The sequence below is a fragment of the Sciurus vulgaris genome (genome assembly GCF_902686455.1).
Source record: "Sciurus vulgaris genome assembly, chromosome: 16".
NCBI lineage: Eukaryota > Metazoa > Chordata > Mammalia > Rodentia > Sciuridae > Sciurus > Sciurus vulgaris.
In genome coordinates, this window is record NC_136477.1 from 47,736,679 (window position 1) to 47,756,635 (window position 19,957).

Below are 19,957 nucleotides of genomic sequence, written 5' to 3' on the forward strand. Positions count from 1 at the left end.
TTTTCACAATATTCCTGTGAGGTGAGGTGTTCTCATCCACCCACCCCTGCTGTATAAATGAGAAAGATGAGGCCAGAGTCACCGTTGTTTCACAACATGGCCCTCGTTTAAACCCAAGTCTGTCTCACAGCAAAGTTTTTTTAAAATAGCATTGGCTTCTCTGTGAACTCATCTTTGCAAGGAAACCTAACCGCAGTCAGGTTTCCTGATCTTCAGTGACCCTCCTCTCATCAGACACTTACTGTTTTCCAGCCCGTTGATTTTTATCTTGTTCAGATCCAGTGGAGCAGCAACGCCCACAGTGAAAGGGCTTTTAGGGATGGGATCACCACCGTAAGTTACTAGAACCTGCATGTTGCCCTGGGATGAGGGAAAAAAAAAGAAGTGCACTTTTGAGTACCAAAATGCTCACTGGGTATTTAAACCTGTCTCCAGGCACTTTATTCTTCCCAGAGACACAGTGGGCATGACTCCAATGGACTTAGAGAACATCTCAGACACATTTCTTTGAGCTTTTGACCACATGTTGAGAATAGCGAGAAGCCAGATCAAGTAAGAGCAGCTAAAAACAACAGGGACTTCATAAGTGCTTACTACTTGCCAAGCACGGTGCTACATGCTCTTTTAAGCATTTCATTCATTCTATCTCAAAACAGTTCTAAGGGACTGTTCATGCTATCATTCCCATTTTTCCAAGAGTGGAAACAACAGTTCAGTGAAGTAAAGGAACTTGCCCCCATCACGTGCCTGGTAAACATAAGCCCTGGGCCTCAGACCCATGGCACCCACATCTTCCTTGCTGCTCCCATGCCACCTCCCCACCCCAAATGCAGCCAACTTGGCCATGGGTAAGCCACTGAGCTGGGGCCTCTAAGTGAATAGAACCAGTTTTCCCATGTCCCAGCAATGAGTTTCCGGCTACCAGGCTGCAAAGGGATCTGCAAAGTGGTTCACCTAGAATTGTTAGACCAGCATACGGTGTTTAACTGCTTTTTCTAGAGAAAGAAAGAAAAGCTACAAATGTAAAGGCACACTGTGCTATGTGATTGGTAGGTCCCCAGTGGCCACAGAGACACAGCATGGCCATGTGTGCTGCCGCTATTCTCCTCCTCTTGGTCCCAGACCAGCTGACTGCTGGTTTCCTTCCTCCACATTGACCAAGTACCCGTCCACCATGCCAATGCTCCAAGAAAGATTACTGCCATCTCATAGATCAAGTCCCCATCACCTCAATCATCCAGGCATAATGTAAGGGATGCAGGAGGGAGAGATGATTCTCCCTGAGGATCCATCAGGCTTGCTGGCATGCAGGGCCTGTTAAAAGCTGTCGCTGATCAAGCATTAAAAGGGTGTAGCTTTTGGCCTATGTATATTTTCTCACATTCCTTTTGTAATAAAGAAGGGAAAAAAAGCCAAGAAAAAGAATTGGTTGCATCCATGAGGGGGGAAGGATTGATTTTCCAGGATTTTTTAACACTGCATACAAAGCCAATGACCCCCTACCTCAAGGGTATAACATTTCATGGTAAAATGTGCACAGGTCAAATTCAACAGGACTGGGAGTCGGCCAAGGGACAGGAAAGGTCTCCTCGTAATGTTTAAGGGAGGACTAATTACTACTTAATCACCGTGGCACTCCCAACATGCCAACTCTTCCTGAGCTTCAATTTGCCCACAAGTCCCTACTCTTAGGCTTCAAGGCTGACCAGGGGTCCTAGAAATATCTTTTCTCTCATCCCCATGAGTTTTCTGGCCACTTCTCTGAAGTGCTAGAGAGGGAAAAGTTTTCTTCCAGTTAAGTCAGCCCATCTCATAAAAGAAAGTATGTTTTCTTACCAGTCACAAAAGCAAAACAAAAATTCAGATAGGAAATTAACTCTTAAATAACCTAACAACGGGGAAGGAAAAAACCTCCAAGATTTGTACCTCTAGTACCGATAACATTTCCAGTTACCGATAACATTCCCCAAGGACCAACTAAGGAATGGATTGTTTTTTCCTCATCACAGGGCTATAAATGAGGGCTGCCTAGGCAGTGACCACCTGCTCATTCCACCAAGATGTTGCTGACTGCAGGACAGTTTTATTCTCCCCCTGCGTGCTTCTGAGACCTGACCCCTTATCTGGAAAACACAGAAACACAAGGACCCTGACCCAGCAGCTCAGATGAGGATGGACTGAGAGAGACAGCACAGCATCCTCTCCTCCAGAGCTGCCTGCAGGAAGCCAAGGTTACCACATGAAGAACATTTCAAGCCAGGCTTGGTGGTGGATGCCTGTGATCCCAGTGACTCAGGAGGCTCAGGCAGGAGATCAAAAGGTCAAGGCCAGTCTCAGCAACTTAGTGAGACCCTCACCCATTTAGGGAGACCATGTCCCCTAACATGTCTCAAAAAACAAACAATTTAAAAGGGCTGAGGACATAGCTCAGTGGTAGAGTACCCCTGGGTTCAATCCCCAGTACCAGGGGTGGAGGGGAAGTCAAGGTAGAGATTATTACCTCAAGAGGCTCTGTGAGCTCATGGGGTATTCCTGAAGGTGCCCTAATTCCTAGTGGCTCCAAACACAGCAGGTATCGAAGTTGCTGCCACCAACTTCTCAAACTGTTCTGGGTTGGGGAGCTTGGGTTAAGAATTTGAAGCCACTTGAGGCCATAGACAACCAAAGTAAAGGAGGCAAAAGTCCTCAGGAAAATAATTACCTGTCCCTAATAATTACCTGCCTTTGTGTGACCTCAAGGAGGATCCTCAAGCTTCAACCCACTCCACTAAGGCAAAAGGAGCTCCGACCGCCCACTCTATCTTGACAAAAGCGGACACCTCCACCAACCATACACGTATAGGCAGGTGAGCTATTGCTCAGGGACCCTGCAGGGAACATCAGCAGCCTTGCAGGTGTCAGGGAGCAAAAGCCAGCAATCAATCTGAGGGGCCAGTTTCCTCAGGCAGGCAGGGTAATTGTTCCTCACAGTCTATTGAGGTGGAAGCACCCCCGCAAGCACCCGTGCCTCTCCATGGACATCAAGTAGCTGCCTTTCTGGAAAGTTCCAGTCTATTATTCTCAAAAAACACCATGATGCCAGGGGCATCAGCTCTCAAAGTAGGTCCCCCTCCTCCATGGAGGGGGCAGATTTCTGGCCTCTTAACCACATCCAAGAGCAACAACTCACAGGCAAACTTCCTGTACCTGATCTTGAGCTTTTAGCTACTCCTCAGAACGAGAATGTGCCAGCCCAACTCTTCTACCGATTACAATGCTCCTAGGCCATCTCTGTATCACATCGAGGCATCACATTGTTGATCCACCCTTTCAGTCACTAATCCATATGGAGCACCTATGACGCCAGACCCAGGGCTTGAGGTTAGGGATGGGAAGACACATGTAAGACATGATATCCTATCCCTGGAGAACTCACAATCCAAGAGAAGAGATATCATCTATTTTCTTTGCTACAGAGAAATAGGCAGAATTGCAAGTATCCCAAATAATGAAACAAAAAACCACACTCTATACTCCAAACAAGAAGGACCCAAGGGGCACCTTGACAGCTACTCACATGAAAGGCAACAATTAAAACCAAGACTCTACCAGCACCTCAACATATCATGGCCAGCATTTGAACAAACAGCCCCCAGAAGCTACTGAGTGTGCCAACAGTTCTCAAACCCACTACAATCAGAGAACTAGATGAACTTGACTTAGAGGTGACTGAAGTAAAGAGTCTCCCACTGAAGCAATACTTCAAATGCAATGAAGCTGGCTCTTGACTTTCACCTGAACTGACAATTGGGTGCACAGGGCAAGGGGTTCTGCTATGCTTTCCATGGTACACATCAAACTGACTCTGTCCTGATGTGCTAACAGCACAGCCAAAATACAGGAAAGCATATTATAAAACACAAGTCATGGGTTGGGGATGCAGATCAGTGGTAGAGCACTTGTCTAGCGTGCCCAGTGTTTTGGTTCAATCCCCAGTACCACAAAAAAAAAAAAAAAAAAAAAAACCACAAGTCACAAACTGTTTTTTAGAAGCATATATGACCTTGTGACCTTGGTCAGTGTGCATGGTCATGACTTTCTGGTCCCTTTTCCTAAGGCATGTGGGGAACTGGCAACAAAGATGAAATCAAGGTAGCAGTCTTGGTGGTAACACCCTCCATCAGCCCTCAGAACCATCAACAAGAAAGTAACTACCTACTTTCTATTGAGCAGACTGATGTGAAAAAGATAGTCTAGCTTCAGAAGCATTAGTTTTACTACTACAATAAGAAACCCCTCCTTAGGATTTTTTAAAGGCACAAGAATCAGCAAGTCTGGAGACAAAAGGTTACATTCATAATGTGGCATGTAGAACCTGCCCCAGAGAACTCCTTCCACTGCCAGGGAAGTTCTCAGAAAAGATTCAGTCTGCAAGGAGAACAGTTCCTCGAAGCAAGAATACTCTTACCATCCCCTCATTCTCCCTGTTCCCTTATTCTTCCCCACTTGACTCTTGCTAGCTCCACAGGGTGGGGCCAGGAGGAGTAATGCCTCCTGAGCAGTCTCTGCAGTCAAAGCTGCCCTTGTTAACCTATAACTGGCGTTTCTAACACAAGGACTCTTTCCCTTCCGAATGGAGGAATTTCAGAGGCTTAGAACAACTGTTTACAACACTAGGCATGAGTATGAAAATCCAGTCTTTTCTGCCAGGATGTTTATTGTCCAGATTCTAGGGGTATGAACATGAAGCAAAACAAAATTTTTTAACAATTATCATAGGTACCGAGTTTTAGTTTCATAAAAGGAAAAGAGTTGGGGTGATGGATGGTGGCAGAACATAATGAATGTATTTAATGCCACTGAAGGGGTTGCCTTAACGTGGTTAAGATGGCAAATGTTAAGTGTATTTTACCATGAAAAAACAAAATACTGAATTTTAAAAATTTTAAACAAACATAAACTTGTTACTGAGGGGTGTTTTGTTTTTAAAGATCCTTATCACAGAAAATAATCAGAGTAAAACACTCTAGATGGCAAGATCCAGTTGAATTTCTGCATTTTGTAAAGGGGAACAATGTGCTGGCCTCAATAGTGCTTTAGGGCTTAGGGACTAAAAGACTGAACTGGCTCTTTGAGAAAAGACCCCACTAAAACACCTCATAAAAGGGTAAACCAGGCCAAAAAAGGCTGGCAAGGAAAAACACAGGTGTGGCAGCTCTTTCTCTGTGATTAATTAATGAAAGACTGAGAGCCAGCTAGGAAGTTGGGGGCAGGGAGGGAAAGGAGGGAGGGGAAAAGCGAGGGAGAGAGCAAGAAAGAGAGGGAAGGTGGGAGTGTGACTGTGTGTGTGTGTGTGTGTGTGTGTGTGTGTGTGTGTGTGTGTTTAAGAGTTACGTGTTGGGTCCTAAACATCAAGAACTCAGCACTGCTCTGACAAATCCCCAAATGGAGGTGGAGATGTGGGACTGGCTTCCTGGTTCTTCTTCAGGCATTGCATGGGTTTGCAGTCAGTACTCTCCCAGAGGGTCACACAAAAGGCAAGAGGAGCCACCTCCTGCAGCCAAGCAACTCCACAAGCACCAAATCACTCCTCCTAGGTCCAAGGCACAGCACTACCTGGAAAGGTGCCTGGTCAACAGGGAAGGGGACAAGAAGGACTCTACCTGCTGAGTGGGTGTGTATTTAACGGTGTGAGAGTAGTCATAATTATCGATGATATCCACATCCTTCACAGCGTCACCAGGAAGGGGGCTGTTGAACTGCACGTTGAGTGGGGCCTTCCCGGCTCCCTTGGTGAAAACAGTGAAGTGGGTTGGTTTTCCGTTTTCCACACCTGGAAGGACATACCGTGAAGTGGGGAGACAGGGCTGGCAGACAGGTCTCACTTCTAGAACCAGTCTGACAGGTTCAGTAGTACCATTCCACCATGGCAGCCAGCCAACAACTAGGCCAGTCCATGGCTCAGGCAGGTGCAATCCCCCTGCCACATCAGAACCATCTATGGACATACGTTATCCAGGCCCCAACCAAACATCCCCAATGCCACTGGCCACAGAAGGCCCAGAACAGCCTCACCCTTGCCTTCTTACCTGCTCTGCTGAGGCCTGGGCCTTCTGCCTTCACTTTACTGGCGTCATGGGAAGGGTCAACTTTGACTCTGAAAGGGCTGGCAGGAATTTCCTGTAGCAGAGACATGGTGTCAGAAGGAAAGCCCCTGAGCAACTGCCAGCTTAGCCTTCTGCCCAGATGCAAAGGACAAACTTCAGCATGACATTTACTTCAGCGGGTGGTAAGCCAACTTCTGTGACTGCCAGAGAAGTCTGCATACCCTAGTATCACATAAGACCATGACAGGTCCTTGCTAACGCCTGGATCCTGACAACATCAACAGAACTGAAGACTCTGATCCTTTAACACTGGGTGTTAGGTACTGAGGATGAAAAACTACTAGCCAGAATAAAACCAAAACTGACAACAATCATGAAGACAGGGGAAGGAAATATCCTCCAGGGATAGTTTAGAATTAATGTTTGGGAAGTAAATAGAAATAGATTATTATTCTTCAAAAAGAAAGTTACAGACTATCAGGATAAAGGCAGAATAATTTAACTGAAGTCAACTCAAGACCATTACATTTAGGCACAGAATGTTCTCCTGAGGTTCCTGTTTTTATGCAAATGTAATTATCAGGATTTCAGAATCTTGTTTCAGGGTACTGATCACCCTATCATCACCACCATAAACCTAACACTTCAAAACACCTCTCTGTATAAAATTTTAATAGAGTGGTGCACACCTGAAATCTCAGTGATTTGGAGAGGGTAAAACAAGAGTATAGCAAGTTTGAGGCCAGCCTCAGCAACTTAATGAGGCCCTAAGCAACTAAGCAAGACCCTGTCTAAAAATAAAAAAGACTGGGATGCATCAGGCTGAGGCAGGAGAATCACAAGTTCAAAGCCAGCCTCAGCAAAAGTGAAGTGCTAAGCAACTCAGTGAGACCTCATCTCAAAATAAAATACAAAATAGGGCTGGGGATATGACTCAGTCAGTGACTGAGTGCCCCTGAGTTCAATCCCTGGTACTGCCCCCTCAAATGATAAGTATTTGAGGTGATGGCTATTTTACCCTGATTTTATCATTCCACAATGTATACATGTATTGAAACACCAAAGTAACCCATAAAAATATGTGCTATTATTTTAAATAAAAATAAAATAAAATTAAAAAAAAAAAAAAAAAAGGCTGGGATGCAGCTCACTACAAAAAAAAAAAAAAAAAAAAAAGCCTAAGTAGAATATCTAGAAGTTACATTTTAATCAAAATCTTGAGATACCATTTTTAAATTTTTTTTTTTTTTTAGTTCTAGATGGACACAATACCTTTATTTTATTTATATGTGTGCTGAGGATGGAACCCATTGCCTCACAGGTACCAGGCAAGTGCTCTACCACTGAGCTACAACACCAGTTCCTTGAGATAGCTTTTAACAGTCTCTTTCTAGAACCCGCTTTTAACCATTGACTTCTTTTACAAAGTGGCAACAATTTATTTTTCCCCTTTTTGGCTTTAAGGAACCAGAGAAAATCAGAGTGAAATTCTCAAGACACCTTCCTTATTGCTAAAAAAACCCAAAAGGAGATACACAAAAAGGTAGCCTCAAAGAACTCAGGCCCACTTTCCTCTGTTCCCTCCCAGGCCCCAACACATACCTGTGATGCAAAGAGAACTTTGATGGTGTATCGCCCGGCAGCAGGCGGTACATATTTGACTGTAAACGTGTCGTTGGCATTGTGAATAATGTCAAAATCCACATCTTCCTCATCCTCGCTTAAAACCCGGGCATCACACTTAATGCCAACACTGACATCACCTAGAAGAGACCAGCTTATTAGCACCAGTTTGCAAGAAACAACATGTCCTTTGCATCACTTGTAGCTCAAACTAACACCCTAAAAGAGCAATAGGGAAGTTTCCAGTAAAAAAACCTAAGGAAGAAAGGGAAGGTGGTAAGTTAGGGCTTCGGAAAAGGGATGGAGGATTAGGAAGGATGTCACCAAGGAACCAACACAGTGTTCATTAGGTGAACAGTCACCTGGGCAGAGGGACTACTTCCTGGCTCAAAGTTCCCTGGCCCTCCAAAAGTTACAAAAACTTCTTTTCTCAAACAGCAACACTCACAGGGTTGAGGGAAGCACAATCTCACCTTCCCCAGCCTCAGTACAGTCCACTGTGAAGTGAGTGGGCTCATTTGCCTTCAGACCACTTCTTTCCACACCTGGTCCAAACACTTTAACCTTCTGGGGATGGCTTCCTTGCCCAATGTTGACCTAGAGAAGACATGAAGAAAGTCATCAAATACTCCTCCACATGGACCCAGCAAAACATGGTTAGAAATCGGTCCTTTGGGGCAACCTAGACCATGCCGCCCTTCAGACCATGCCACCTTTCAAGGTCCACCAAGGATGGGTCTCGCCACGTGGAGTCCAGACCTGGTGTACAGCCAAGCTTTTTCATACATCAGCCAGGATTCGCCTCACAACCTACCCTGTAGGGGCTGTTTGGGATATTCACACCTCCCCAGACCACGGCAATGGTGTGCTTGATGGCCTTAACTGGGGTATATGAGCAGGCATATGTTCCGTCCATCCGGTTCTTCATCTGGATGTCAATGGGCTGACCTTCCCCATCCTGCAAAAGAGCCAGAGCTAGGAATAGAGGTGTCTCTCACATAGTCACATGGTCTCCACCAAACCAGGTCACCATACATTCACCCAACAAAACTTGATGGAGCAATCACAAAATGCTAGCTCTCGCAATACAATGACAACATCTGACAAAATATTACATGCCTGTTTTTTATTTGTTGTTACTTTGTGAGTTTTTTTTTTTTATTTGTTTGCTTTTGAGATGGGGTCTCACCATGTTGCTTAGGTTGATTGAAACTCCCGGGCTCAAGTGATCCTTTCTCCTCAGTAACTCAAGTGCAGGGACTACAGGCACTTGTCACGTGTCTGTTTACTTATTTTTAATTATTAAGAGCAAATCTGCCCCCAGCCCCCAAAAAGCCACAGCACTCAATGCTTCTTAATTTCAATTTCTGTTTTTAATTCTTTTTGGCCAATTCCAATTAAATTAAACATTTTTTAATTTTGTTTATAAACTTCCTATCAAGACCTAAGTCGATTCAGTCAAACTGAATGATATTACAGAGTAGTCTGAAACAATCAAGACATCTGTCCACAGACTACAAATCATAAAGATCATGAAAAACACCTTGCTTTATGTTAGTCTCATTTAATCCTCATGTAACTCCATGAGATAGTATTCTGATCATTCTCAATGTGTAGATGAGAAAACTGAGGATCAGGTACATTGAGTGACCTGCCATTACACTTTTTTGGGGGGCATCGGAGTACTGGGGATTGAACCCAGAGGTGCTTTATCACTGAGCCACATCTCTTTCCATTACTTTCAACCTGACAATTACTTGCACAGGTGGCCTCCCAAAATTTACCTGAGCAAATATCTTTAAGGGAGCTTTTCCAGCATTCTTAGGATCCACAGTGAATTCAGCTGGGTTGTTGACGATGCACCCAGATCTCTCCAAACCGGGTCCATAAGCTTGGACCTGGGGGAAAGGAACAATATTATTCTCTTTCTGTACAATGCCCCAAATAAAGTCCTATAACCTGTAAATAAGGGGAGAACAAAATGATTTGCACCTGATTTTATGGTATCCATGTAACAGGATGGTTACAGGAAGTAAAATGCTACAATAGGCCGTAACTTAAAGATAAATAGTATCATTAACCTTCCATGAAAACTCTAAAACCAGGCCCAAACCAGTCCAGGTCCCCTGCCTTATCCTGACAGAACTTGTAGTAAGTGGGGGCAGGAACCTTCGGCCATGCCCAGTTTCAATGTTCTCACTTTGAGGAAATTCAAAACTTTCACCAGAGATAAGAGTCCAAAAATCTGCAGCCCCCAGGTAGCAAAGGACTAGCAGCTAGTTGAAGAAAGGTAGTTACCAGCCCAAACTGACCTCGGCCTCTGCAGAACTGCCCCAAAGGGGTCAAAATCAGCACACAGGGGATATGGGGTCACCTATTTGAAGGCTTAGCTCAGACTTGATGATTAGCAACCTACTAAAGGCTTGAGAGGAAGCCCTTGGAAACCCTGATCCAATGTGAGAGAAGAGGAGCTGAGGGAAAAAACCCTTATCCATGGAACACCTTGAAATGATAACTACAGAAAGTGGCAAGATTGAAATAGGATGCTCCAGATTGCAAGAAATTAGCAGCTGTGGAGCCCCCTACACAGGTCGGGGATTGTGCTAACAGCTATCTTTCTGCATGTGATTTTGAATTATCCCAGAAGCTCGAGAAAGTAGACCCTGCTCCCATCATCCCCATTTTATAGCGGAAGATGCCAAGAGTCAGGGAGGTAAATTACTTGTCCAACATTACAAAATGCTAAGAGTACCAGCAGAATTCAAATTTAGACCCATTCCCTTCCTAAAATCTCAAAAGTCCTTCTCTGCCATGCTGCTTATGGCAATTCTGCAGGCCTGGGGGCTAAGGGAGTGCCAGGGGCCAGAGAAGACAAGATCGAACAGGATAGGCAGCCCACCAGGTCTGGGTTGTAGTCTCCTGTGGCAGGGTGGATGTAGGCCATGTATGGGCTGTCCTTGATATCTTCGTCATCACACATGATGTGGACAGCATATTCTCCAGGCTCTTTGGGCCAGTATTTGACATCACATGATCCATCATTCTGGTCATCGTACTCAATCTTTGCCTGGGAAGGGCCTTCAATGGCAAATCCTGGGGATGGGGTGGAAAGGCCAGCCTGGTTACATGGCAGGAAGCATCTATTCTGTTACCACCAGTTCATTTCCTCTGTCTCCCCAAAAGCCAAGCATTGGCCAGAAAAATAAAATTTGTTTGTGTTCCTTTTCCATAAAACCAAGGTCACCAGGTTTTACTGGAGATGGAAGGGTTGATTAGATATATTTGTTTCTTACATCATCTAATGGGGGCGGGGGGGGGGGGTTGGGCGTGAACCAGCAAAATTTTCGGTTGGTTATATGGTAAGACGTGCCAAAAGCCTTAAAGTGACACCCACTCGTTGCCTGAACAAAACCTCTTCTGGGTTTTTATCTAAAGGAAATAACTGAGAATATGCACTCAGCATTGTTTATAGAGCAAATCCTGGAAATAACTGGAGAGCCCAACAATAGATAGATCCATACAATGGAATTCCATGGGAGCCACAGAAAATGGAAGGCATACCCCATATTTATCTGATGCATAAAAATATAAAGACTTCCCCTAGATTGCTTCAGTTTACGTGGCAGATCAATGTTTGTATACGTACGTACGTGAAAAAAGTCTGGACAGATATACCAAAAGATACTATCTGCAGACGAGAAGAATATACCAAGATGATTCCTCTTTCCAGTATGGAAAATTAAATATGATTTTTTATTTTTCCCCTTTTTGCTAATTGCTTTACCTAAAATGGGTCACTAAACTATAATATAAAAGGTCATTAAATCATTCAAGGGCCAAATCTGGCTGTTGATTTTTATAAATAAAGTTTTACTGGAACAGGACCATAGTCATTTACATATTTTCTACAGATGCTTTTAGGTTACAATGGTAGAGTCACATATTTGTGACAAAGACCTTAACAGTCCACAAAATATTTGTTATCTGGCCCTTTATGGAAAAGATTTGCTGAATCTAAAATGATCATATATAAATCTAAATCTAAAATGATCATATATAAAGTTGGATGTATATGTAAAATATATTATGGTCCACAGAATATTTAGTTTCCAAATTTTAAATTTTGGCAAAATTCACTCATTCATTCATTCATCTAAACTAAGGGCAGTCAACAATATTTGCTAAGTGATTACTATGTTCCAAGAACTGTTTAGGCATAATACCCACACAAGGCCTCTGCCCTCAATGTCTAGTAGATGAATAAATGCTGGTACCAGAGGCAGTAGAAACTGGGAAGACAAGAGGAAAAAGAGAACTGGATTTGTATAGTAGCACCCAGAGAAGGCCTTAAGTGGTTAGGAGGTCAGGAAGCTAAGGGTGCTGAGGTCGGACAAGGCCCCCACACCCAGCCTAACACCAGACACCCCATGTCCTATAATCCTCAGCCATCCAGAAGCTGCTGGTCAGCTGCTTCCACTTACCCAGAGACCCCACTTCAGAGCCAATGGATTCCACCACAAAGTCTGCTGACCTCCCGACAATTCCACCATGGAGGCCAGGGCCCCAAGCACGGACTTTCTGCATGCCTGCTTCAGGACCAACTTGAACTTCAAAGGGGCTAGAAGGAAGGGAATAGAAGCGACATTTTTTCTTTTCTTTTCTTTTTTTAGAAGCGACATTAAAGAAGAGTGATGAAGGAACTGACTACAGCTGAAAACTCTTAACACACATTCTTCCCACTTACTGATCCTTTCACCAGGAGTCCCAAACTCCAGGCAAACTCTTCCTCCACAAAGGTCCCCCCCAAAGCCATTATTATGTCAACAATATAATGTAATATGGCTGCCTCGGGAGCTCAGGGGCCACTGGGATGGCACTCAAGCCTCAGTCCTTGCATATCCTGCTGATCACTGACCTCTTGTGTGCAGGTCTCTCCAGAACATAAGCCCTGGAGAGAAAAAAAAAGCCCAGTCTTCTCCATATCCTACTTTTGCTATAACAAGAAAAATAGGTTGAAGAGGTAGGCTGTTTTAGATATGAAGTGTTCCCCAAAAGTTCCTGCATTAACACAGGAGGTGAAACAATTAGATTATTAGAGTTATAACCTTATTAGCTATAAGATGATGGATTAATAATTCAAGTGAGGGCTGGGGTTATGACTCAGTGATAGAGCACTTGCCTAGCATGTGTGAGGCACTGGGTTCAATTCTCAGCACCACAAATAAATAAATGAATAAAATAAAGGTCTATAAACATCTAAAAAATTAAAAATAATTTTTTTTTTTAAAATTTGAATGGATTACTGGGTGGTAACTGTAGGAAGGTGACGCATAGTTAGAAAGTAGGTCAATGAGGGTGTACTGCGGGGATTATGTATTTTGTCCCTGTCTCCTTGACTCTGTCTTCGCTCTGGTTCATGGCTACAATGAGCTAAGCAGTTTTCCTCCACCATAACCTTCTACCATGATGTTCTACGTCACCTCAGGCCCAGAACCGTGGACTAAACCTCTGAAATCACCATCCCAAAATAAGCTTCCTTCTCTAAGTTGCTCTTGTCAGGTCATTTGGTCGCTGCGACATAAAGCTGACTAGCACAACAGGTTTTATCACATGTGCAAACAAACATGCTTTAGCTTTGTTGTGGGAAGTTTTTTAAAAGTCTGTCTAAAAACTAAGAACTCTATACAATAGTCCCCACTTATCCTTGGCATCACTTTCTAAAAATTACATGCAGTCAAATGCAATCCAAAGTACATATCAGCAGGTCAACAGTAGCCAATGCTATACTAGGAAACCTACATCCTTCTCTTTACCTTATCTCATTAGCACAAAAAGAGTAAGCACAGCACAGAAAGATTCTTTCAGAAAGACTACATCCATATAACTTTTATTATAGTATGTTTTTATAATTGTTTCTATTTTATTATTAATTACTGCTGTTAATATGCTTATTTTATCAATCAAACTTATCACAGGTATGTATGTCTAGGAAAGAACAAAGAATATATAGCTTGGCAATGACCTGCATTTCAGAGATCCACTGGGAGTTTTAGGACATATCCCTCATGGATAAGGGGGCCTACTGTAATGTTCAAATATTTCTCAAGGCAAACTAAACTATTCAGAATGTAAAGCTGCCCCCAGGAGAGCTGGAAAACACTTGAGTGCAGAGTGGAAATTTCACTGCCCACAAAGCAAAGCTGTAGACGGTGTCCCTTGGTCCCTGACAGCACTCACGTAGATGGTTTTAATGTAAACCATAGCAGACTGTGCCTCCGTGGCATTTGTGAACAGAGGCATTCATTGAAAAAAGAGAATCTCGGTTTATACGAGGGTGTACACACACAGTCCATTGCTCTCTCTAACTGTGCCTTCTGGCTTCCCTGCCTCCCACCAGCCCTGAACCACCAGCATTTGATTTAAAGTAAGGCAGCTGAAACCACAGCAACTTTCTGCTGCTTTTGAGAACAAGCCAAGTGTCTGTGTGCTGCTAGGCTGGAGCGGGGGTGGGGGCAGCTTTTGACAAAGGAGATCTCTTTCTTCCCTGCAGTCTGGGAAGCAGCAGCCTGTGAGTCTACCCTGAGCAGAGCAGGAGAAGATGCATCCCCAGCATCACCATTCCAGGACTCACCTCTTTGGAATGTGGTGTCCCCCCCAAGTGATGGCAACACTGTACTTCCCTGGGGTGCTGGGGTAATACTCAAATGCATAGACCCCATCCAGAAAGCCTTTCTGCTTCACCAGCTCCTCCAGGCCCTCTGTGGGAAGGAAGCACACAATCTTTCCAGAGCAATCCTAGCCTCACAACGATGATAAGAACAGAAAGGTAGTGAGATCCATAAGGCACAAGCCATCTAAGAACCAAGTGGGCCACTGCAGAGTGTCAGACCCTAAAAAATCTGGGAGAGAACTCCAAAGCTAAAAGCAGACCCATCTCTGCTTCAAAGTATAAAGAAATGGAAGATTGCATAGCAAAGTGGCTTTGGGGACAGTTCTCTCAGCTATGAGGGCACTGAGGTGCTGAACCTCCTGGATCTATGCAAAGAGAAATCTAGTTACATTTCAACATTTCCCAATAGTTACCCTTCGAGCCTCCCTCAAACACTGGGGAGGGAGAACCTTTATGAGTATTTGGTTGAATCATGCATCCCAGGATATTTTTTTTTTTTTTCTCCCACTTTTTTTGCTAAACCTGGACAACGAAAGCCATAAAACCCTTGTGTATGCTATCTATGAGAAGATGGGTTTTAAATGCTATACCACAAACCCCAGGCCCAGCCATCAGGCAGGAACTTGTTTTATGTTGAGCCCTGAGGTTTGGCCAGGAAAGCCGTTGAGTCAAGCAAGTCTCCAAGGTCAGGAAAACATGTCTCCCTGACTCCTGTTGCAACAAGCTGGGAGGGAGGGTAGACGCAGCACAGCTTGACTCCAGATCTGGGCAGTCTGGAACCTTGGATGCCCTCAGGGCACATTCTGCTCCAAAACTTGGTGCTCCGAGATCAAATATTAACTTTTTGGAACTTCAAACCCTTCTGCCCCAATTTGATGGCATCACAGAAGGTGAGAAAAACCCACCAGTAAGCTATACTTGCAACCAGAAATGCAGAAGTGCTTCTGTTCTAGGGGAAAACTTGTGAACAGGGAAGATACTCAACCTCATGTCTCCTATCTTCCTCCCCAAAAGAGGGAGTAAAGAATGGGACGCTGGGTTTAAGTTGCCTTCCATGTATCTATCTACAAAGAAAACTTCAACAGGAAGACTATGATTCCCCTTCTAGAAGCACTAATTTTAGTAACTGACATAATTTCAGTCAATAAAATGCAACCTGTATTGGGGAAATCATCAGGCGCCTACAAGCTATGTGATCTTGAGTTAAGAACCTTCTGTTCAGGGGCTAGGTATCCTCAAAGAAAAAATGGATCACTTCAAGTTGTTCCCACAGCAACATTTCCCTAACTCGTTCACCACTTTCCCTACTCCCAGAAGTGTTAACATTATGTAAGGCTGTCAAGTCCCCCACAGTTCTAGCCCATATCCAGGGTAGACAATACTAATCAATTTCTGCTCCTTTTCCCATGGAAGCCAGAAAGTCTCAAATCTTTGTTATGGTTCTTTGGGATAAATCAATCTGGACGTGGGGTGAAATCCAAAATACCATGATTGAAAAATTTGCCAAAACCACACCTGAGATGGAGAAAGAAGGCACTTACTAGGACCCTTCACGGTTACACTGAGCTCTCCACTTCCAGCAGCTTTGGTGTCAACCTTGAAGTCTGCAGTCTCCCGGATGCGGACACCTTTGGGCTGCAGGCCTCGACCACTGGCCCGGCAGGCATTTGGACTGCAGGCTGCAAGCACAGTTTTGACAACAGTTCTACCTTTCAGTTTTTAGGCACAGATGAAAAAGCCAAGGTAACTTGGAGCCACCCACCAAAAAAATGTTTGCTTTGCACAAAGAATATGCAGCAGTTGCCCAAAACCAGGGGTGCCATTCAGGGAGCACACTAACCAGCAAAGAAGGACACAGCGTAACCTTGTCCAACCACACCACAGAAGGCTGGGGAAAGTTACTTTGGCAATAAAAACAGGAGAATGCAGCAAATCTGCACTGTGCTCCTGAGTCCTGGCATTTAGCCTTTCACAGGGTAGGGGGAGGTTAGGACTGAATGCTGGACATTATTCAAACCTCACTGCCATTCTCAAGGGCCCAATAATTGGGAAGGCTAGACTTTTTCAAGTTGACTTAGAAAATATAGTGCTTGAAAATATCTGTGTTCCAAACCCTGGGTCAGCCATTTCTAAAGTTCTAATCATTGCTGTTGTCCGCCACATGAACAGCCAGACAAAACAACAGAGGGCCAAAAGAGACCAGTTCAGCAGACCTTTCAGTGCTGACTGTTACAAGGCCCTTGGCAATGAAAAGCCACAAAAGCAAGAATCAGCAGTAAATGCCACACTCCTGACTTGATTTCTGGGTCTACCTAAAAGTTAAGGACTAAGGTAGCTTCTAACATTTCTTACATGAGAAGTCCATAAAACTACTACTCCATGAGTTAGTGAGAAGGTTGACAAGAGACACCTTTGTGCCTTAGGTCATCTTTGCCCAGCAGAGGCAACCTTCTCATCAAATAGATATGGGAAATGAATGAGGGCAATGTCCTGTTATCTATTAAGTGACTTTTCCTTTCCAAATCTCACATTGCACATGTGACAGCACTCTCTATACACTAGGGTTCACAGGCTCCAGAAGAAGAGACTCTCTGCTGGGTGGAAGGAAGATGAGTCCTCATGTGGCTCCTCTTCCCCGCAATATCCTCAGCTGGTTAGTAGGCAAAACCCTGCTCCCTGAAGAGGCACACTTGGAGTTAGAGAAATTGTAGGTGGAAGTTTATGGTAGCACTGTTATGATTTAGATATGTCACCCCAAAGCTCATGTGTGAGACAATGCAAGAAAGTTTAGAGGTGAAATGATTGGATTATGAGAGCCTTAACCTGATCAGTACATTAATCCCCTGACAGGGATTAACTGGGTGGTAACTGGGCAGGAGGCGGTACAAGGTACTGTGCTCTAATACTGAACTACATTATTTTATTTGGAGATAGGGTTTTGCTAAGTTACCCAGATTGTATTCAAACTGGTGATTCTCCTGTCAGCCTCCCGTATAACTAGAATTATAGGTTTGATATACCATACCTGGCTAAGATTCTTTTCATATAAAATCACTATAGTGGAGGGTAGAAAAATCCAAAGAGAAAGTCTATTGATTAAATGCTGCATAATATAAGTGATGGGTGAAATGGATGTGCCAGAAATACGAAGATAGTCCATGAGTAAGAGTAGTTTGGGAAACACTAGTTGAGTTACGAATACTGTTCCAAATTCTTTCATGCCTTATATCAAAAAAAGTTTTGTTTGAACATGTTGGGAGTTTTTGTATTTTTCTTTATCAAAGGGAGAAAAGATAGTCACACCAGAAGTAAGTCACAACAGGATGACAGGACTTCCTCGGAAGGTTTAAATGTGTCTTAAAACATATACACACACTCATGGAAATTCTGAATATGTGCAGAAGCCTCAACATCAAAAGGGTAACTGCTCCATTCATGTAAACAATAAGTGTTGTTGCAGAGTTTGAAGGAAACCATCAGATCTTCTGCCATCCTGCAGAGCCTTAGGTATGTTTAAATGCAATTAGAGAGTAAGTTTAGGGTCTGGCTGCACAATTTATAACAACGCCTACACAGGAATTTCCTGAAACAAACTCACACTAACAGCACAGACTCAGCTGATATTCACAAGAAGCACAAAGAACTGGCACAGACACCCCACCCAACCAGCCCTTACCAAGCAAAAGCCTCTGGCCCAGTTTTCGCAACTAGGAAGCCAACAGCTTCGGGGTCCAGGCTGGCCCAGAGGCAGGATTCGGAAGAAGAAGCCAAGTCTACAGACGCAGATGTGGAGGACAGAACAGGGAAAGGCAAGTATTGGTTAGAAAAGGCAGCAGAGTTGGAAAACAAACAAACAAAAAAAAAGAGCAACCAAGTCAGAAGAAGAGAGTCTAACATTAGAGGAAAATATGTGCTCCTGGTTGCATATGAAGTTTAGCAGAGTGGTTAACGGCAGGTTCACAGAGGTCACACAGCTACTCTTAGTGATACCTCACAGTGCTGATACCTCGTGTAAGCCAAGCCTCAGTGTCTCCACCTGCAAACTGGCACTAGTAACAACACCTGTAGCACACGGGCTGGTGTGGCAATTGGATACAGTCATGTTAAGTGCCTGGCAGTCAGTCAATGCCAAGTGATGGAGGCTGCAGGGCACCTGCCGCTGCCAACTCAGTCACAGGTGCCAACTCCTCTGTAGGAGTGTTTTGAGGAGTTAACCCATTAAATGAGCTAATACTTTGGTCCATGTGTGACTTGTAAAAGATACAGATTGAGCATCCCTTCTCCAAAATACTTGGGACCAAAACCATTTCAGATTTCAGGGGGTTTCTGTTGATGTTTTGTTTGTTTGTGGAAAGTGTGCATTGACTTTACTGGTTGAACACTCCTAATCAGAAAATCCAAACCACTCCAAAATCTGAAACTATTTTGAGGATCATGTCAGTTTTTAAAACTGTTTGGGTTTTGAAGCATTTCAGATTTCATATTTTTGGATTAGGGATGCTCAATCTGTCCTATGAATTGGATCTAAAATGTCCCCCAATGTGGTCCATAAGTTTGGTTCCCAACCTGTGGCACTGTTGGGAGATGGTGAAACCTTTAAGAGGTGAGACCTAATGGGAGGAAGTTAGGTTACTGGGGATGTGTCCCTGAAGGGGATACTGGAATCCCAGTCCCCTACTGTCTCTCTCTGTTTCCCAGTTGCCATGAGGGGAGCAGGTCCTCTGCCACACACTCCTACCATGATATATTGTGTCACTACAGTCCCAAAGACAACAGGATCGAGCAACCAGAAAATGCAACCTTTGAAACAGTGACCCTTTCCTCTATGTAAACTTTTCCTCCTATTAATTTTATTATCTCAGGTGTTTTGTTACAGTGACAGAAAACTATATTAGTATTAACACACTGAGGAAAAGAAATCATTTCCCACTGAAGTGGATCTGGCAGAAGGAGAAGAGAGGACAGCTCAGAGTCAGGCCTCAATCACTTTCAAGGCCTCAGAGCCCAAGCATACACCATCAGCATCTATGCCAGAAGCAGATGTACTTGGCCACCCTGGCACTCACCTTCCCCAACCTGCACCACGAAGGGACTCTTGGGAATGGTGTCCCCAGCAAAGGAGACCTTGATCACGTGGGGGCCAGGCTGCAGCGGTTTGTATACACATCGATACACCTGGTTTCCTTTATCTTCCACAAGCAACTCCACGGTGTTCTTCCCTTGGGGATCTTCCACCTCAACACCAATGTCACCCACGCCAGCTCCTGTGAAAGAGCAAGCATTTCAAGAGTCCAAGTTCCCCCTCTCAGAAAGCTCACTATTGACCAGTGCAAATTGCAAACAAAAGGGGCAGAGAGGTACTTGGGAAGGTCACACCAAGGTGTTCACAGACATTATCTTGGGGTGGGGACTAGTACTGAACTTCTCCTTTTTCACATTTTTCTGTTTTCTGTTTTCTACATTGAAAAGAAAACCAACAAATTCAAGACAATGTCTTATTTATTCCTTGTCCCCCTACAAGGCCTTGCACAGAATTTGATCTAGTAGATGAGTGTTAAACTTTAGTGTCTTTGGAAAA

At 44.0% G+C, this 19,957-nt stretch overlaps 1 protein-coding gene across 6 annotated transcripts in view; it reads right to left on the reverse strand.

The window, feature by feature from the left end:
* The window catches only part of FLNB (filamin B), a 144,561-nt gene that overhangs the window by 46,784 nt on the left and 77,820 nt on the right, over positions 1-19,957 (reverse strand). For all 6 annotated transcript variants that reach the window (XM_079116385.1, XM_079116384.1, XM_079116388.1 and 3 more), the window contains exons 8-19: positions 19,446-19,643; positions 15,921-16,058; positions 14,341-14,467; positions 12,191-12,327; positions 10,609-10,802; positions 9,494-9,607; positions 8,524-8,667; positions 8,183-8,306; positions 7,689-7,849; positions 6,069-6,159; positions 5,643-5,812; positions 243-360 (exon numbers count right to left, since the gene is read on the reverse strand). In XM_079116385.1, coding sequence (XP_078972511.1) covers positions 243-360; positions 5,643-5,812; positions 6,069-6,159; positions 7,689-7,849; positions 8,183-8,306; positions 8,524-8,667; positions 9,494-9,607; positions 10,609-10,802; positions 12,191-12,327; positions 14,341-14,467; positions 15,921-16,058; positions 19,446-19,643 — 1,716 coding nt within the window. The remainder of the gene's footprint in view (positions 1-242; positions 361-5,642; positions 5,813-6,068; positions 6,160-7,688; positions 7,850-8,182; positions 8,307-8,523; positions 8,668-9,493; positions 9,608-10,608; positions 10,803-12,190; positions 12,328-14,340; positions 14,468-15,920; positions 16,059-19,445; positions 19,644-19,957) is intronic.